Below are 19,689 nucleotides of genomic sequence, written 5' to 3' on the forward strand. Positions count from 1 at the left end.
AATAGACGATGATCCTTGAAAATTCCTGTTCCTCTTTTATTGGGTGTTGATTGTAATAATAAAGAATATTTATGTTAATTGATTGTTTTTAAAAATGTTTCTCTAGGTTATACAATAAAACTCTTTAAAGAAATGAATAATTTTATCATTTTGTAAAAAACGAAACAATACCACTATTCACATCCACAACTTGCAAATTCAGCTAATTATTCAATATATTCAACATCTGGAAAGGTTAGAATAAATACACACTAAAATGAATCATTATAAGCATGTCAAAAGCTAACACTTAACTACTTTAAATTCCCCATCACTAACATAATAATGTGTTTTAAAGGTAACATTGTTAATTCTCCTCCACCAAGCTACAAGAGACAATCTGCATTATGTGGTTTGATTTGTAGTTCAAAACTGAAGAAAGCATGGAAACAAAAATTAGCATAAATTTTATTTCCTGTTGTCAGTTTTTGGTTTATTCATAGCCAGCAGTTTAAGGAAGAAAAGAGTACATTGTCAACTTCTTTTGTATGGCTAAGCCAGGGTATATTGATTCAGGAAGTTAAGGCAAGATAGCAGGAATATGTTTTCATATAGCAGGTGAAACAGAGCCATAAACATGAATTCCTGAGTAATAATTAACAGTGAATTGAACAATTATGGGTGTAATATACCATTTATGATAGATGTGCTTACAAGGATATTTGTTTTGTAGTTGCTTTATGAGTCATGCATAGAAGCTTTATATTTGTAAAGGTTAGTTGCCACTGTTATAAAATGTGTCTTAGAGAAACTGAACTTCTATTTGAGTAATTACATACATACTGAAAGAACACAGTGTAATAATTATCATATTTAGTTTTAGAAACCCACATGTGGAAGGTGGTCTCCCTTATGGATCAAGGACTTATTATGTATAGAGAAGGCTAAGACATTAAAAATACATATTCAAGTAATGTGTGGAGTTCATACTATTTGTGATAAAACTGGTGTCCTACAGATAGAACACAGTTACTCTGTAAATCAATTTATCCACCCCCCTTTTGTTCCATGATACATGGTTATTTTGCTATTTAAATAAGGAATATTTATCCTGGAAAACATTAAAGTCTACATATAAAGCATTTCTAATGAATTATCCAGTTAAAATACTTTAATTACATCAACATTCCATTCCTGTTACACTACATTTTATTTAATGGACTTTTTGGTATTTGAGAGTATGTCCATATGTGTATGTGTGTATGAACTGCAGGTGAGTATACTAGTATATACACATGTACTGTGTGTGTGTGTGTGTGTGTGTGTGTGTGTGTGTGTGTGTGTAAGTGATTCTAGCCCAGCTAGAATCGACCTATAAACCAGGAGGTCATGGTTTGATTTCCAATCAGGGCACATTCCAGAGTTGTGTGCTCAGTCCCCAGTGGGGGTTGTGCAGGAGGCGGCAGATCAGTGATTCTCTCTCTCTCATTATTAATATTTCTATCCCTCTCCCTTTCTGTCTGAAATCAATAAAAAATATATAGTTTTTTAAGTGATTCTAGCTAAAAATATATTAGAATTCCAAGTTATAGAAATATCTGATCTTGACCATGCTTTGGAGAACTCTCCAGAACATGCCACTCAGTTTCCTTTATGTAATTTAGTGCTTTTCAGTTCTGTGGCTCAGTAGGATTTCTGGCGCCTAACTCCAAAAGTCAGTTTGTTTTTCCACTGAGCTACCTTTACCTTTATTGGCATTTAATTACTGTTTTCCTCTGATGCCTGTTTTTGTGGGGGGGGTTTTTCATCTAAACTTATAGCACTTATATAGAGATTTATGTGTTTAATGCTTTATATAATTATTCATTAGATAGTTCACATATCCTTTTGACATGCACCAGTATTATTTTCCATGTTTACAGATGTAAAATCTGAGGTTTAGTGGGAAATGGCTGTGCTTTATATATAGCACACAGTTGAGTCAGTGGCACACACAGTTGGAGACACAATTGTATCTAGTCTTTCTTCTCAGAGGATAAGTTCTCAATTACTGGGAAGGAGGAGAATGTGAGTTTTTTTCCTCTTAAGTCCTTGAAATTACCAGTTTTTCCAGAATATCTACTCTAATGCTTTGGATTTTAAGAACAACTTCCTGCCTGGTGTAAAAATTTATAGCTTTACATTTTCTTAAACTTAAAACATTGAACCTGTTCAACAAAAACAATTCTCATTCATTTTACCTTCATGAAATTGTTTTGACATTTAAGGAATTACTAATATGCAGCTTAAATTCATTATTGCTTTTCTTAATTCTTTCATACTGCTGGCTAAATAGATTCTTTCCTGAGGCTTTCAAATAATGTTTTATTTAATGATTCTAATAAATTTTATATGTTGGATAATTAAACTCCAGACAGTGTAAGATAAGCCCCAAATATTTATCTTTTAAAATAGTATATCCTTAACAATTGGGCTCCTCACCCTTTTATATCAGAAAATAGACCACACCAGCCAAAACCGGTTTGGCTCAGTGAATAGAGTGTCAGCCTGCGAACTGAAATGTTCCAAGTTCAATTCCGATTAAGGGCATGTACCTTGGTTGCGGGCACATCCCCAGTGGAAGGTGTGCGGGAGGCAGCTGATAGATGTTTCTCTCTCTTCAATGTTTCAAACTCTCTCTCCCTTCCTCTCTGTAAAAAAAAATCAATAAAACATATTTTAAAAAAAGAAAGAAAGAAAGAAAATATGCCACATCAAATGGAAATGCACAATGCAGACTTAGAAATTAAAATTTGAACTAAGAATTTGGAGACAAAAATTGTTTTCCCAAGTTTACCGCAGACCAAATATCTAATTCAATTCTCTAACTCAGTTATATACTTAGTATATAGAACTTAGTAATACACTTAATATATATACTTAGTAATTTAGTATGTGATAAATTATAAAATAGATACTACTTCTATTTTAAGGATAAATGTTTTAATTTGATTTCCAGTGTCTATAGTTTTTTTATATTTTAAAATATGTATTTTTTTTTTATTTCAGAGAGGAAGAGAGATGTAAACATCAGGAATGAAATCATTGATCAGCTGCCTCCGGCCCACCCCCTACTGAGGATTGTGCCTATAACCTGGGCATGTGCCCCGACTGGGAATCAAACCATGACCTCCTGGTTCAGAGGTCAATATTCAACCACTGAGCCACTCTAGTTGGGAATATAGAGTGTTACTATTTGTCCATACATATTTTCTTTTTACCTTTCCTAAAGTCATATTTTATCTTTCTACATTTTGTGAGCAAGTAGTCATCTTTGAAAATATTAATTTCATATCCTGCCAGTGTAGCTTAGTGGTTGAGCATTTACCCTTGAACCAGGAGGTCATGATTGGATTTCCAGTCAGGGCACATGCCCAGGTTGCAGGATCAGTCCTCAGTAGGGGATAGGCAGGAAGCAGCTGATCAAAGATTTTCTCTCATCACTGATGTTTCTATCTCCTTTTCCCTTCCTCTCTAAAATCAATAAAATCTACACTAATAAAAGAGAAACATGCAAATTGACCATCATTCCTCTACACCCATCAGCCAATCAGGACTGAGTATGCAAATTAACCCACCAAATATGGCAGCTGCCATGGAGCTAGAGCAAGCAGGAGGCTTGGGTTGCCCTTGGTGATGGAGGAAGCCAAGCTTCCTGCCTGCCCTGGCTAGCCCTGGCGTCCCTCAAGGCTACAAAGTTTTAATTATGGAAGATAAATAAATCCCAGATACCTGCTTCCACCAGCCTTGGCCTCTGCTCAAGGAAGCACTGAAAAAAAAAAGAAAAGAAAAAAGAAGAGCTGAAACCGGTTTGGCTCGGTGGTAGAGCATCAGCCTGCGGACTGAAGGGTCCCAGGTTCGATTCCGGCCAAGGGCATGTATGTTGGTTGCAGGCATGTCCCCGATGGGGGGTGTGCAAGAGACAGCTGGTTGATGTTTCTCTCTCATCGGCATTTCTAGCTCTCTATCTCTCTCCCTTCCTCTCTGTAAAAAACCAATAAAATATATTAAAAAAAAAAAAAAAAAAAAAAAGAAGAAGAAGAAGAAAAAGAGGGGCTTGGAGCCTGGATTGCTGGGGGGCATAGCCAGCCTGAAAACAGCCTTCAGCTCCTCACCCAGGCTGGCCACACCCCATGGGGTGAGGGTCCCCACTGGGGGGCATGGCCAGCCTGTAAACAGCCATCAGCCCCTCACCCAGGTTGGCTATCTCCCCCCATCCCCCACGGGGATCCTCACCTCATGGGGACGTAGCCGGCCTGAAAACCACCACAGGCCCCTTGCCCAGGCCACCCCACACTCCAAGGGAACTCCCACCCTGATCCAACACCCTTCAGGGCAAACCAGCTGACCCCCACCCATGCACTAGGCCTCTCTCTGTACTAATAAAAGGGTAATATGCTAATCAGACTGGGAGACCTTCCAGGAGACCTTCCAGACGTTCTTCTGGAAAAAGCCATCGTAGCATGGCTGAGGTAGAGGCAGTTACGGGCCAAGAGGGGAGGGCAGTTGTGGGTGATCATGTCAGGATAGGACAGCAGTTGCAGGTTATCGGGCTGGTGGGGGGCGGGGCTGTTGGGGATAAGCTAACTAGCAGGGGGACCAGTTTGGGGGAAGCAGGGGATCAGTGGGGATTAGTTGGAAGTGATCAGAACATTGGGGGTGAGGGGCAGTTTCAAGTGAGCAGGCTAGCAGGGGGGCAGTTAGGGGCAAACTGGCCAGTGGGAGGGAAGGTTGGGGCGAGCAGGCCAAACAGGGTAGACAGTTGGGGGTGAGCAGACTGGCAGGGGGGAAGTTTGGGGTGATCAGGCTGGGGGCGGGGGGGGGGGGCATTTGGGGGCAAGCAGGCCGGCAAGCAGAGTGGTTAGGGTCAGGCAGGCAGGCAGGCAAGCAGGTAAGCGGTTAGGAGCCAGCAGTCCCAGATTCTGAGAGAGATGTCTGACTGCAGGTTTAGGCTCTCTCCCTATAAACTGGCAGTAGGACAACCTTCAAGGGATCCCAGATTGGAGAAGGTGTAGGTGGGGCTGAGGGACACCCCCCTCCCCTCATGCACAAATTTTGTGCACTGGGTCTCTAATATATTTACAAAAGAAAATGTCTTCATACAAAATTACTAGGTATTTGATTAGGTCAAACATTACAGTTGCTGTTCTGATATCTTTATGGACTATAAATTTATCTTTGAGGAATGGATACAGGGATTGATAGAAAGAGAGGGAGAGAGGGAGAGAGAGAGAAGGAGAAATCATGGTCATAGATAACAGTGTGGTGATTGGGGAGGTGGGAGTAAAGTGGGGGTAAATGTTGTTGGAAGGAGACTTGACTTGAGGTAGTGTATAGATGATGTGTTGTGAAATTGAGCAACTGAAATCTGTATAATTTTGTAAACCAGTATCACCCCAATAAATTCAATAAAAGGATAAAATAAATAATTTTAAGTACAAATATTTTTAATTTAAAATTTTTTCTTTTAGTTCAAAACATCAGGTTATTTTTTAGTCTTTTGTTATTTACTATTTGTTAATTAAATGTAAACAGATACTCTGACTTTAAATCTTGGTGTGTGTTTTTTTCAGCAATTTAAATAAAGAAAAGTCAGCTTTACTACAAATGAAAAATCAAATGGCATTAGATTTAGAGCAACTTCTAAATCATCGTGAGGTACGTTTTCCACTTTGTTATAATTTTTACCACTTTAGGATTTTTTTAAAGCCCATGTTGGGTTAAGAGTATTGAATCCCAGTTTTCCATGTTCATTAATGAATTCTCACATTTGCACCTATCTCACTGTGATCTAGCCTTTATATTTAACTTGGGATAGTTCTTTCTTTATGATTTAATTTGTATTTTATTTTTTTATGTGTTAAGTCTTATTCCTGAAATGAACATTTTAAAATTATTGTTCGCTTTTGCACTGGACAGCTCTAACTTTTTAATCAGTATTACTTTGTTCCTACAAGACTGTATGCTCCCTAACAAGTCACTATAAATGATCACCAGCTCATTTACATACCTATGAAGTGTGCATTAAAAAAGAAAACTGGTGGGATAATTCTAAGTTGACAATATTAGGACATTTGGAACATGGCCACAAAGGGATTTTATTTTCTTTATTAGTAGTGTTAGCTTACAATTATTACTTTCAAAGTAACTCCTTTCAGGTTAGGTCTGCTTGTGATCTAAAGATTTCTAAAAATGATAAAATTATCATTGGCCTCTTATTCTACAAATTATTTAGCATTTATTCATTCAAAAAAATGGTTGTAGGTATTTGGAATTATGAATAGCATATTAAATGATTTTTGTTCTTAACTTTAGAAAATGTGTGTGTGTGTGTGTGTGTGTGTGTGTGTGTGTGCGCCTAAGCAACCATTCTACCGAGAGCTATGATGTGAGCTGACCACCAGAGGGCAGACACTCAATGCACAGGCATGGAAACATGGGACAGACTGATGAATCTCAACAGAAGAGTGAGGAGGAAGGGTGGGAAGAGATTAATCAAAGATCTTATATGCATACTAGAGGCCTGGTGCACAAGATTTGTGCACTTGTGGGGTCTCTTGGTGTGTCTTCAGGGACCGGGCCAAAACAGGCAGTCTGACATCCCCTGAGGGGTCCCAGATTGGGAGAAAGTGCAGGTCAGGCCAAGGGATCCTACTGGTGCATGAATCTGTGCACAGGGCCTCTAGTTAATAATAAAATATATTAAAATGGGAAGAGAATTGTTCCAGCCAGTTTGGTTCAGTGGATAGACCATCAGCCTGCAGACTGAAGGGTCATGGGTTCGATTTCAGTCAAGGGCACTTACAACTCCTCCCCAGCCTAGGACCCGATAGGGGACTTGTGCAGGAGGCATCCAATCAATGTGTTTTTCTCACATCGATATTTTTCTCTGTTTTTTCCACTCTCTCTAAAAATCAATGGAAAAGTATCCTCAAGTGAGAATTGAAAATAATAAAAAATAAAATGGGAAGAGAATAGAGGAAAAATAGCATTTTTTAGGTTGTCTTTTCAGATGACAAAGCTCAACTGGGATAGGTAAATATATTAGTTTAGAGCACATGTGTCAAACACAAGGCCCGCGGGCCAAATCCGTCCCGCCAGGCCTTGCAATGTGGCCCGCACCGCACTGTCATCACTGCACTCCGCTGCGTTTCCATCACAATGACAGTTTATGACTGTTCAGTAAACCATTCGGCCCACGATTTAGGCTGGATTTTAGATTTTGGCCCCTTCTCTGATTGAGTTCGACACCCCTAGTTTAGAGGATCTGCACAGCAAATACTAAAAGATGTGATCATGAATTGATTTGATATTTCCTACCTGTTTACATCTCTTCATGCTAAATGTTCTAAGTTCTGTCCCTGAATTCAATGAAATCTTCATAAAGCAGAATGAGGGGAAAGAGGCAAAATATCTCCTAACAAAATTCCTCCCATTTAGGTACAAGTTTATGTCATGATCTCTGCCTTTAGAAGTTCAAAACAAGATCTGGTGTCTCTGTTTTGTGAAACTAAGTCAGTCTACTAAGCACTTCTATTTATGTTACATAATTTAGTCTTTACCACAACCCACTGAGATAAATATCGTCTCCACTTCTACTGATTAAACTGAAGCTGGGAAGAGTTAAGTGACTCAACCACCATACTTAGAGTCAAAACCAGGAGAAACACTTTTTTTTTTTTTTTTTTTTTTTTTTTTTTTTTTTTACCTGAATCAAAAGCTTATGATCTTTCCTCTTAGTCCCATTTAGACAAAAATCTCATGATAAACTACTTGCTCTAGTTCCAGGAAAAGTTTTGCCTAAGTAGATGAAGTTATATCCTTTTTCTTTTTCCTTTTTGTCAGAAAATGAAAACCATGTAATTTAATGTATTTCCTTATTACTTAGTTGCCAGAAAACTCAGAGCTGAATATCTTATCCAGGTGTTACTTTTTTTTTCTCTTTTACTTTTGAATAACTTTTTCTGTACTATTCAAGTGGGTCATAATTTTCTTTATCCTTAAATGTTTTCACTTATATTAAGACCACTTAGGAGTAAAAGTATAAAATATTAAAAATATAAAACTTAAATAATTAGGTTGAAAGGATGGATGGCAGGCATGTCAGGAAGAGAGCAGAGTCAGGGAAACCCAAAAAGACCCATTCAGAAGAGATGGAGTTAGAGGTCAAAGATGAAAAAGAAAGTGCAATTTGGACTTAACAAGATGCTGAAGCAGTTTCAGTGGAGCTAAAAGAGATTGCAATGAATTGATAAATGAATAAAAATTGAAAAAAAGTCATAGGAAAAATAGATAACCTTTAAGGTATTTGAATAAGAGAATATAGGATGACCAGTGAGGGTGCATTAGACCAAAGCTTTTTTATCTCAAAGTTGGAGAGTATCCAGTTGCAATGGTGATAGGAAGAAACCAAACAGAGACATTGAAAGTACAAAAGAGAGAATAATCAGTTGAGCAAAAGCCGAAACCGGTTTGGCTTAGTGGTGAGCGTCGGTCTGTGGACTGAAAGGTCCCAGGTTCGATTCCGGTTAAGGGCATGTACATTGGTTGCGGGCACATCCCCAGTAGGGGGTGTGCAGGAAGCAGCTGGTCGATGTTTCTCTCTCATCGACGTTTCTGGCTCTCTATCTCTCTCCCTTCCTCTCTGTAAAAAATCAATAAAATATATTTTTAAAAATAATAATAAAAAAATAATTAAAAAGATGTTTCTAAGTCCTGGAACTCTTCTCCACTTTCATTCAGTACTCCCGCCAATAACATCTCTCAGGGTCCACACAGGCATAATAACCAACCACTGCTTGCTAAGTGCCTAGAATGGGCAAGACCTCACACTTGCCTGAATGTTGGACTAACTTCCATTATCCCAGATGACTTGCCTCTTACTGCACTGTGTGTCCCTTAACAAAAAGAAAATAAACCCTACATTAGCCAGGTTTCTTAAAAGTGAAGTCACAGTATAATTATTATTCTTTTATGGTATGTTTATGTTCCAGGATTCTAACTGACATGTTCTTTGTGATTTCTCGGAAAGTTTCAAGAACATTTCAGCATCACAAGTGTCCTTAGGCAATGTACTTCATAAATGGTTCAAACAAATTACATTTTTCCACATGTGTGTCATTCTTTTTGGTTCATACTTAACAGTTCTGAGAGTTTCTTAAGAATACCTTTTTGCATGTTTTTCTCATACACCTATGTAGTTAAATTTTATAGTCAGCATGACTGGGTGGGGGGGAACTCCACTAAGTGGGTAAGTTAATTTTTTTAATGAGGATATAATTATTTTCAGATTCATACATTTCTCGTCATAATGATGCTCTTTAAATTAAAATTTATTTCTAATTGAAAATAAATGAGTATTTGAAAGACAGTTATTATAGTGAAACGCAAGCACACATACAGTGTAAGTCATATTTTCCCTATAGTGTTTAAGAATGCTTTTTTTTTTTTTTTTTTTTTTTTTTCATCCAAGGGTGTATGTATTCAGGCCTGAGGAAAGTAAGGGAGGAAACTATTGCAGAAAATACTCTTTGCAAATGTTGACTTTATATATACTTTAAATAAGACAGAACCAAACCTATTATATAACTTCTTTCTACCAAAATGTTTAAAACACTTTTAGATCAGTATGTTATGCTACCATACTCATTTAAGGGTCAGTTATAGATTGCTTTCAATCAAATATGTCTGGGAACAAGCAATCAGAGAAAGAAAAAGTTTTACGTTATCCTTCGTAATGAGGGACGTGACCCTTGCCTTATGCCTTCTAGAAGTCAAGAGGGCATTAACTTTTTCCCCAACATATTCAGTTCATAATAAGAATATTTAATATTTATATATTATATAGTTCTTTTTATATTCATTTATTCCAAACCTCACTAGAGCCTTGTGATAGTCTTATACTCATTTCACAGAAGCAGTAACTGAATCTCAGGTGTCCATTATGTGGAATGTTAATTCCTCAATTTTTAAAAATACATTTTTATTGATTTCAGAAAGGAAGAGGGACAGAGAGATAGAAACATTAATGATGAGAGAGAATTGTTGATAGGCTGCCTCCTACATGCCCCGCACCAGGGATCAAGCCTGTAACCCAGGCATATGCCCTGATGGGAATCAAAGCATGACCTTCTGGTTCATAGGTCAACACTCAACCACTGAGCCATGCCAGCCAGGCATAATTCTTCAATTTTGAGTTGAAAAAAAAAATGAATTTCTTTTAGATTGTACTCTGTGGACCTCTGTGTTTGTGTGGACTTGTACAGAGAACTTAGTAGAACTAGATCACGTTATTTTGAGTTTCATAAGTATCTTGGCTCTTCTTTAATCTTTTCATCATCTTCTTTACAAATATTTTTGTTGTATCCTATAACTAACATTCTGTGTTGTGTGAAGTAATATAATGTCTCATCATAAAAATATTTTATCTGTGTATATATGCCCTTTTAACTTCTTTCACATCTATTATGTATTGTATAGACCTGTCATTTTCTTTTCTTTTTTTAAAGAATGAAATGTGTATTTTTCCCACTACATTTTAGAAGTTTAGTATGTTTTCTTTTACAAAGTTAAATACACTTCTCTCTCTCTCTTTTTTTTTTTTTATCAGTAACGAGCAAGTAAATGACCTCTTGCTATCATTTCTAACCCTGTGTTTTTATGACTCTTAGTATAGTAGCAGTTTATAACAAACCAAACAATTCTAGGACATAAGGAGACACAAAACAAACTGTAGAGCTATAAATGAGTCTCTGGAACTTGTGGTGGCCAGGAGAGAATATTGACAATGATATGAGATAACTGTGGTCATTATTCTGTTGGGTACCATACTGGCATGTTTTGATATAAACTTAACAAGGCACTGATCACATATCAAGGAGCTGCCACTGAGAGAAGACTGGGGAATAACGTGGAGAAAGTAGAGGCCCTGGAATAAGTCATACTCTGGAAACCAATGCTCAGAACAGAGAATAGAGTTCAAAATCTACCAGATTGAAATAGTGAAGGCCAGAAAATAGAGAGCAATTAGATGAATTCTGTTACAGAAGGGAAAGTCAGGCACTAAAAGGACTGAATACCAGCAGACAAAGCAGTCATAAGTCTAAGGCACTGTTCAGTAAGCAGGTGACCTAAAGGGTCCACACCAACCAGTCAGAATGGAATCAAGGTGACCACATTTCTGTTTTAATCCATAGTGGCAGTAGATTTCAACTCCGGGGCCTACTTCAGCATGTTAATACTAGCTTCCTCTACCTGGGTCACTGTTGAAATGACCTTAAGATAATATCCAAGTTCAGGGAAGAATGTCTCAGGTGATTAATTAAGTCTCCTAAGCTATGACAGCACAATTATTTCTCATTTGTTTAACACTTGAGCTCTCGCTAAGCTTTCAGTCATAGGGTATGTCTCCAAAAATGTTGATGTCATCGGAAATGTTTCAGACTAAGGAGTAGATTGGCCTTATTCCACTTTGCTCTACCCAAGACTTCTTTCTTTATTCTGTTCTAGGCCCAAGTTTTTTATCACCAGCAGGTAATCTAAGGAAAACAATTAAGATGATGAAAGAATTCTTTTCAGTCACAAGAGAGATGAATGAACTGGGGGTGTTGAGAGAAGACTTAGATATAAGAAATTCAAAATAAGCATATGAACAAGGCAATAATAGACTTGGTATCCATGTCTCCAAAGATTGAAATTAAAACCTAATGGTAGGTTGGCACCATTTTGAGGCTCAGCCATCTGGTTTTCCAGATGACCTAATCCTATCTAATAAAAAAGTAATATGCAAATTAACCACTCAGCTACACACGCGCGCACACACGCCACGCCCACAAGCCAATCAGGAGCGAATATGCAAATAAACCCAACCAAGATAGCTACAGCCACAGAGAGCAGGAGGGAGGGTTGGGTTTCCCTGGCAATGGAGGAAGCCAAGCATTATGCCTTCCCTTGCTGGCCTAAGCCTCCACTCAAGGCTACAAAGTTTCAATGATAAAAGATACATAAATTCAAACAGAAATGGCGGCAGCCATGGAGCTGGAAAGAACAGGAGGCTAGGGTTGCCCCTGACAATGAAGGAAGCCAAGCTTTCTGCACAGCCTGGCCTGCCCAGTCCTCTGCTTAAGGCTACAAAGTTTCAATTATAGAAGATATATAAGTCCCAACAGAAATGGCTGCTGCCATTGAGCAAACAATCTGGGCTCCACTCAAGGCTACAAAGTTTCAATTATAGAAGATGAATAAACCCCAGATACCAAGGCCTCCGCTTGGGTTGCCAGAGGGCGTGGCCGGCCTACAAACCATCACAGGCCCCTTGCTCAGACCGTCCCACACCCCAAGGAGACCCCACCCTGATCCAGGACATCCTTCAGGACAAACCAGCCAGCCCCCACACATACACCAGGCCTCTATCCTATCTAATAAAAGAGTAATATGCAGATTGACCATCACTCCAAGACACAAGATAGCTGCCCCCATGTGGTCAAAGATCCTGCCCTCATATGAACACAAGATGGCCACCACAAGATGGCCAGCAGGGGAGGGCAGTTGGGCGGAGCCAGGCCTACAAGGGAGGGTAGTTGTAGGCAATCAGGCCAGTAGGGGAGGACAGTTGGGAGTTAACAGGCCTGCAAAAGTGGGTAGTTGGGGGTGATCAAGCCAGCAGAGGAGGGAAGTTGGGGGCAACCAGGCCTGCAGGGAAGAGAAGTTTCGGGGGAGAGGGAGAACTAGGCCTGCAGGTGAGAGCAGTTGGGGGGGGCCAAGCCTGCAGGGGAGGGAAGTTAGGGGCAAACAGGCTGGCAGGGGAGCAATTAGGTGTCAATCAGGCTGGCATGGGAGTGGTTAGGGGTGATCTTGCTGGCAGGCAGAAGCAGATAAGGGCAATCAGAAAGGCAGGCAAGCAAACAGTTAGGAGCCAGCAGTCCTGGATTGTGAGAGGAATGTCCGACTGCCCTAAATGGGCAGTGGGACATCCCTCAAGGGGTCCCAGATTGGAAAGGTCCCAGCAGGCTGGTCTGAGGGACATCACCCCCACCCCCCAAGCACAAATTTCGTGCACTGGGTCTCTAATAAATTTATAATTCTTTAGCCCTCCCCCCCCAAAAAAAGCCAACTAATGTTAAAAATTATAAAGAGACATGTTTTGTTTGTTTTATTTTGCTCCATTTTGTTATTATTGTCAGTGTTGTTATATTGCCTTGTTTTTCATAGATGCTAGGTTAAATAACTTGAAGATCCCTTCTAAACCTGAAATTGTGTATATCAAAAGCCTTGGTAGAAGGTATCTGCATTGTGTAAATAACAAATCTGAACCCACAGAGACCTGCATTTGAATCCTAGTTTCACCTTTTGGTAGTTAATAAACTTGGATAAATTTCTAAAAATCTTCTAAACCTTAGTTTCCTCATCTTCAAACTTGAGTTAATGTCTACCTCCTGGGTATTTAGGAGAGTTTTAATTTATTATGTAAAATACTTACCTCAAAGCCTGGAACATAGTAGATACTCGGTGAATGTTAATTCTTATCCTTTCTCTTCCTCTCTCCACACCTAAAAACTTTATATCCTCCCCTTGAGGCAAAGAGACATCCTAGGATGAAGTTAGCCTACAAATGAGAGCAGGTATTTAGATGGAAAAACTGAGGGCAGTGGAAAGCATTATGCAGTTGTAGATAGCCTATTCTCTAACAGTTTTGCCATGCAAAACCTATTTTGTCTTGTATTTAGAGTATAGTGCATTGGCATTCAAGGTATAATTTTAATTTCATCAAAAATCATACATTAAACACTGTGCTGAAATTTGCTTTGATAATATAAAATTCTTATTGAGCACTCTATAGGATAGATGATTGAATTAAATTTGCATTTTCTTTTAAACTGCATTGTGTCAGATATGATAATGCTATCTTGGTATTATTTTAAATCTTTATCTCGTAAAATCTCTACTAAAGTGTTTATAAGTGAAGTGATCTGAGGTCTGAAATCTGCTTTAAAACATTTTCCAAAATACTGGTAAGGAAACATTAAACAATGTTGAGAAAACAATCTGGCAATTCCTCAAACAGATAACTATGGAGTTGCCACATGTGACCCCAGCAATTCCACTCTGAAGTGTACACCCAAGAGAACTGACAACATCCACACAAAAATTTGTGCACAAATGTTTAAAGCAGCATTATTCACAGTAGCTAAAAGGTAGATATAACCCAAATATCCATCAGTTGATGAATAGAAAACAAAATGTGTGATAGCGATATAGTAGGATGGTACTCAACCATAAAGATGGAATTAATACTGATATATGTTATAACATAAATGAACTTTGGCAAAATATTATGCAAAATGAACGAAGCCAGTCACAAAGGACCACATCTTATATGATACCATTCATATAAGGTGACTACAACAGGGAAATCTACAGAGACAGAAAGTAGATTAGTGGTTACTTAGGGCATGGAAGTTGGGGGCAAAGTGGAATAGAGAAGTGATAGCTAAAGGAATCAGGAGTTCTTTTTGAGGACATAAAATATTTCAAATATTAACTACAGTAATGGTTGAACATTACTAAAAACCATTAATTGATATACTTTAAATGGATGGCTAAATGGTATGTTAATAATATCTCAATAAAGTTTTTTAAAAAATAGAAAAATGTTGATAATTGTCAAAGTTGAACAATAGAACTAAAGATTAAATGTACTAGGCTCTCTTCTTTTTGATTCTTTAAAAATGTTCATAATAAAATGTTTATCAAATACCCTTTTAAGTGAAGTTTAAATGTTGTATGTATTGTTTTAAATGTCTCAACGGTTGAGCATTCCTCAACCTGTGAACCAGGAGGTCTCATTTGATTCCCAGTCAAGGCACATGCCCAAATTGTGGGCTTAATCCCCAGTGTGGGGCATGCTGGAGGCAGGCCATCAATGATTCACTCTCAGCATTGATGTTTCTATCTCTCCCTCTCCCTTCCTCTCTGAAATCAATAAAAATATTTTTAATAAAAACAATTAAATATGGTAAGTTTTCACATCATGTTGTCTCAAGTAGAAGTGCTACCCAGAATTATCTGACTTGTTAGTCATGAAACTTTGGTATTGCTATATAAAAGCAATTACATTTAACCTGCAGTGGAGCACATAGTTTGCATTATACTTGTCAGAGCTATTTTCATCAAGAAATGCCATCTATGTGTCCCCTTGCCAACATCTTTGCAGAGTTTACAACTTTCAGCAATTTATTTTCATGAACTATGCAATACTGTTAAGCAGCTGCTCTGCAGTTGAGCTGTTTTAATAAGCACTATTCTATGCAAATAGTTTATATAAATGGCCAAGCTATGTGCTTTTGGATTCAAGACAACAATATATCTCTTTCATAGAGATTATTTGTACAATAACAATCATCATCATCATCATTATCATCATCTGGACGTTTCTTAAGAAAGTTCTTGCCCTTGACTTCTTCAATTTTGAAGAGTAGTTATTTTACTACAGTGTGTTTCTTATTGTTTTGTTTTGTTTTAGTTTTAGCCTAAGTTTCAATTGTAATTTCAAAAGTAAGTCTACATTTATTAATTTTAATGACTGGTTCATTAATTATTAAAGTTACTGTAATTTTTCTCTGTATTTGATATGCTACAATTATAACACATATACTATTAATTTTTTCAAAATGAGCATAAAAGCATGTCAGAACTAATGAATATTATTGTTTTTAAATCAAACACTTAGTAGATCATTTGTGCCTAAACTATTCATATGCATGAGAAGCTTAAAAAATAAAACGCTTCTGCTGAAACTGGTTTGGCTCAGTGGATAGAGCATCGGTCTGTGGACTGAAAGGTCCCAGGTTCGATTCCGGGCAAGGGCATGTATCTTGGTTGCGGGCACACCCGAGTAGGGGGTGTGCAAGAGGCAGCTGATCGATGATTCTCTCTCATTGATGTTTCTAACTCTCTATCCCTCTCTCTTTCTCTCTGTGAAAAATCAATAATATATATATATTTTAAATAAATAAATAAATAAATAAAAATAAATAAATAAAACACTTCTGTACATGATGATGAAAAGGCAGTAATTGTTTTTGAAATTCCACTGTTATTTAAGTCACTAGAGTCCCAGTGCACAAATTCCTGCACATTGAAAAGAACTGTGGGCCATGAGGCTGCAGTGGGCACAGAGATGAGTCACAGCCCATCCTCCATGCCACTGCTCACAACCCATCCTCCATGCCACTGCCAGCCCCTCCCACCATGGCTCCCAGTCCCCTGTCTGTTGGCAGCCCCACTCCCGTCACCACCGCTCCCACACACTGCTGGCACCGGCCCCTCTTGCACTCACTGACAGCGCAGAGCAATTGGCGCTGGCGCCAGCAGTGTGTGCAAATGGGGCTGTCATCAGCACCAGGTGCGATAGATGGCTGCTGGCCCCATCGCCCCTCAAGAGCAGGGGGAGGTGGAGAAGGCCTCAGGGCGATTGGGGCTGGCAGCCACTGGTGTCAGCAGGTGTCAGCAGTGAGTGCAAACGGAGCCAGCACCAGCAGCAGGTGTGAGCACATGGGAGCAAAGAATTTTCAGTAACCATCAGAAGCTTGCCCCATGACAGGGACCAGTGCCCCACTTTGGCCTGGCACCCCTGCTCACCTGCTCCACCATCCCACCACGGCCGATGCCCACCATGTTCCACATTCTGCCGCCTGCTGCCAATGCCTGCTATGTTCCACATGCACCCTGGTGGTCAGCACACGTCATAGCAACCAGTTGTTTGGTTGTTCAATTGTTCCACTTTTTGGTCTATTTGCATATTAGGGTTTTATACATATAGATGTTTCTAAAGCCAGACTTTCCTTTGCAGCTGGCAGAGTCTCAGGTGTGACTGGCGATCAGAACATAGCATAACACTATTCCTCTTCCAGGTTTTATTAATTTCAGTATGTGTGTTACATTAGACAGACCTGTATAGGCATCTTATTTCTTTAAAGAGCTGCTTCACATATAAGTGTCTATAATAGCCCAGCCCTTCAAAGTGTAGTTTGAATAAATATTATCTATTTTCTGTGGGTATTCTTAAAAGTTTTAAACAGAATGACCTCATAGTTTTAAAAAAGATTATTATTTACCTAAGATGTGCTAGAGCATTTTGGCCAACCATAAAGCAATATACTTCTTAATAATCTTAATTTTGACATTTGAATAAGTAATGGAAACTTTCTATTTCAAGGGCAAGTGTTCCATCAATCAGAATTAGTACCTTAAAAAAAGGCAGCTCTTCAATGGAATTGATAGTGATATAAAATGTTTGATATAAGCAGTACTTCCATAAAATAAGATTTTCTAAAAATTATTTCCTGTAATTTTTTAAAATAAAAGGGCAATTATGGTATAAAAAAGAATTAATGAATATTATTGTAAACCAGACTGTGTTATAGAATAGCATTTAAAGGTATCTAACAAGTGATAAAAAGAAAAAAGAGGATTAGACATGGTGCTTTTTCAGTATCTGAATTTTACAATGAGCAAGTAATGCTTTATAATTTAAACACACACATACAGGAATTTTAAAATGTATTTGGAGAAATGGCTTCAAAGTTGCTGAGTGAATTGCTGGAGATAGGCTACAACTATCCAAATGAAGAGGCTCCGGATTAAGACATTTCACATTTTTCTTTTGGAGAAGAGAACCTGTATTCTGCCTGAGGACCTTAGAGGAAAGTCTGCTAGACAGATTTTCTTGTTCACATGTATAGATGTTGTACTCTCTAATTCAGATGAATGACCCATAACAGCAGAAAGAAAACATTTAATCTGCTCATTGGTTCATAAGTTGGAAGACACAACCAAAGGCCATCAGAAAATGCAAGAAAATGAATAGCACAAAAGAAAAAAAATCAGAATAAGCAGATAAACTGAACCTCTTCCCCAAAGGAAACAAAAGGAAATTCTGGAGCAAGAAAGAACTTACAAAGCATTGTAATTGGTTTCTTCAGAAAGATTCGAGAAAGTAGTCTTTTCATAAAACAAGAAACAGTGGGAGACTGAAATGGCACTAGGCACTGTGGGTTCCAGCTAGTGGGGATGGAGTGGGGTGTTATATCTCAGGACCCAGTCCTGATGGACCACCACAGGGGTGTGGGTTGGGTTGGGCAACCTCCCCTGTGAGCAACGTCAGGGTTGGTTTAGTGTCTGTATCAAAGGTGGTACGGCCTCATGCTCACTCTGGCTTCAGGAGGTTTAAGCTTGTCTGTGATGCAGAGTTAGGGGAGAGGTTAGTGGTGATCTCCCCTTTTAAAAATCCCTGGGATTATAGAGTCTGCTTTACCCCAGAGTAGTCTCAAATTCATGGACATGCTGATCATATCTGTTGCTGCAGTCTTTTCATTCAACCCTATCTGGAGAAGTGCTCAGAGCCCTGGGTCAAATCAGAAAAAGGTGTGCATTATCAGCCCCCAAAAGATAACCAAACAAGATTAAAACATAATTCATGTGTTTAAAAAAAAAAAAAAAAAAAGGAAATCCTATCTAATAGAGGGAATATGCTAATTGACTGCCATGCCTTCACAAAATATGGCAGCACCCACAGCCAATAAGGAGGTAATATGTTAATTAACTGCCACACGCTCAAAGATGGCAGTGCCCACAGCCACAAGATGGCAGCACTCAGTCCCTCAGCCTCGCCAGGGCAGCAGGCATGCAGCACGCCTGCCTCCAAAGTCCCCCAGTCCCCTCAGCTCCCCTGCCACCCAGGGCCAGCCTGAGGCACAGAAAGCCTCAGATAGCAGCTGCTCAGCCACCCACAGTTGGCCCGGGGCTCAGATAACCATGGCTGGCCAAAGCTTGTGTTGGCAGCAGAGGCAGCAGCAGGAGTGTGCGGGGAGCATTGCCTTCTGATCACCGGATCTCCTCCAGCCCCTGAGGGCTCCCGGACTATGACAGGAGGAAGGCCAGACTGAGGGAATTCCCCCCCCCCAACCAGTGCATGAATTTTCATGAACCAGGCCTCTAGTAAATAAATAAATGAACAAATAGTGGTGGTAAAAATTTGTGATATTTTAAAATTTTGCTAAAATCATAAAATAAAAATTATGAAGTTGCTGTATTAAGTAAAAATGCCAGTATAAAGATATGAGCAGAGATCAGCAAATTCTCCTAAGACTTAGAAAAGGTAAAAAGATGGAAGTTAAGGAATAGCTAAACAATATAGATTTCAGAGAGAGAAAAATACGTTGAAAGATACAGAAATCAACTTGACATCAGAGTTCTCAGAAATTTGACTTTGGAACAGAGAAGTAATCCCATCTAAATTCTGAAGGAAAGCACAATACCTTCTTCCACAGTATCCTCTCCTGAAAACATACTAGACTGTATGCCATCAAGTAACAAAAAGAGAGATGCACAAAATAATGGAACTTGCCAAAATGTGCAATAAAAATAAATTTCAGAATAACAACTGTGCATCAGTCTTAAAAACAGTCAAAATTGATTTCTGCAAACATTATGATTAAGACGCTAGATATTCTTAGGTAATATTTTTTAAAGGGCATATATTATATCCATTGAGGAGGAAAAGACAGAACTCAAAGAAGAAAGGGGAGTAACTATAAAAGTCAAGCTTGAAATAGGAGCTAAAATAAATGATATGATTTTGAGCCCCTATCTCTAAGAATATAGCCAGAAAAC

At 38.7% G+C, this 19,689-nt stretch overlaps 1 protein-coding gene across 2 annotated transcripts in view; it reads left to right on the forward strand.

The window, feature by feature from the left end:
- PIBF1 (progesterone immunomodulatory binding factor 1) overlaps positions 1-19,689 on the forward strand; it is a 190,450-nt gene that overhangs the window by 155,911 nt on the left and 14,850 nt on the right. For both annotated transcript variants that reach the window (XM_036457160.2, XM_036457161.2), the window contains exon 16: positions 5,592-5,676. In XM_036457160.2, coding sequence (XP_036313053.1) covers positions 5,592-5,676 — 85 coding nt within the window. The remainder of the gene's footprint in view (positions 1-5,591; positions 5,677-19,689) is intronic.

Source organism: Pipistrellus kuhlii, unplaced genomic scaffold, assembly GCF_014108245.1.
Source record: "Pipistrellus kuhlii isolate mPipKuh1 unplaced genomic scaffold, mPipKuh1.p scaffold_m20_p_3, whole genome shotgun sequence".
Lineage (NCBI taxonomy): Eukaryota > Metazoa > Chordata > Mammalia > Chiroptera > Vespertilionidae > Pipistrellus > Pipistrellus kuhlii.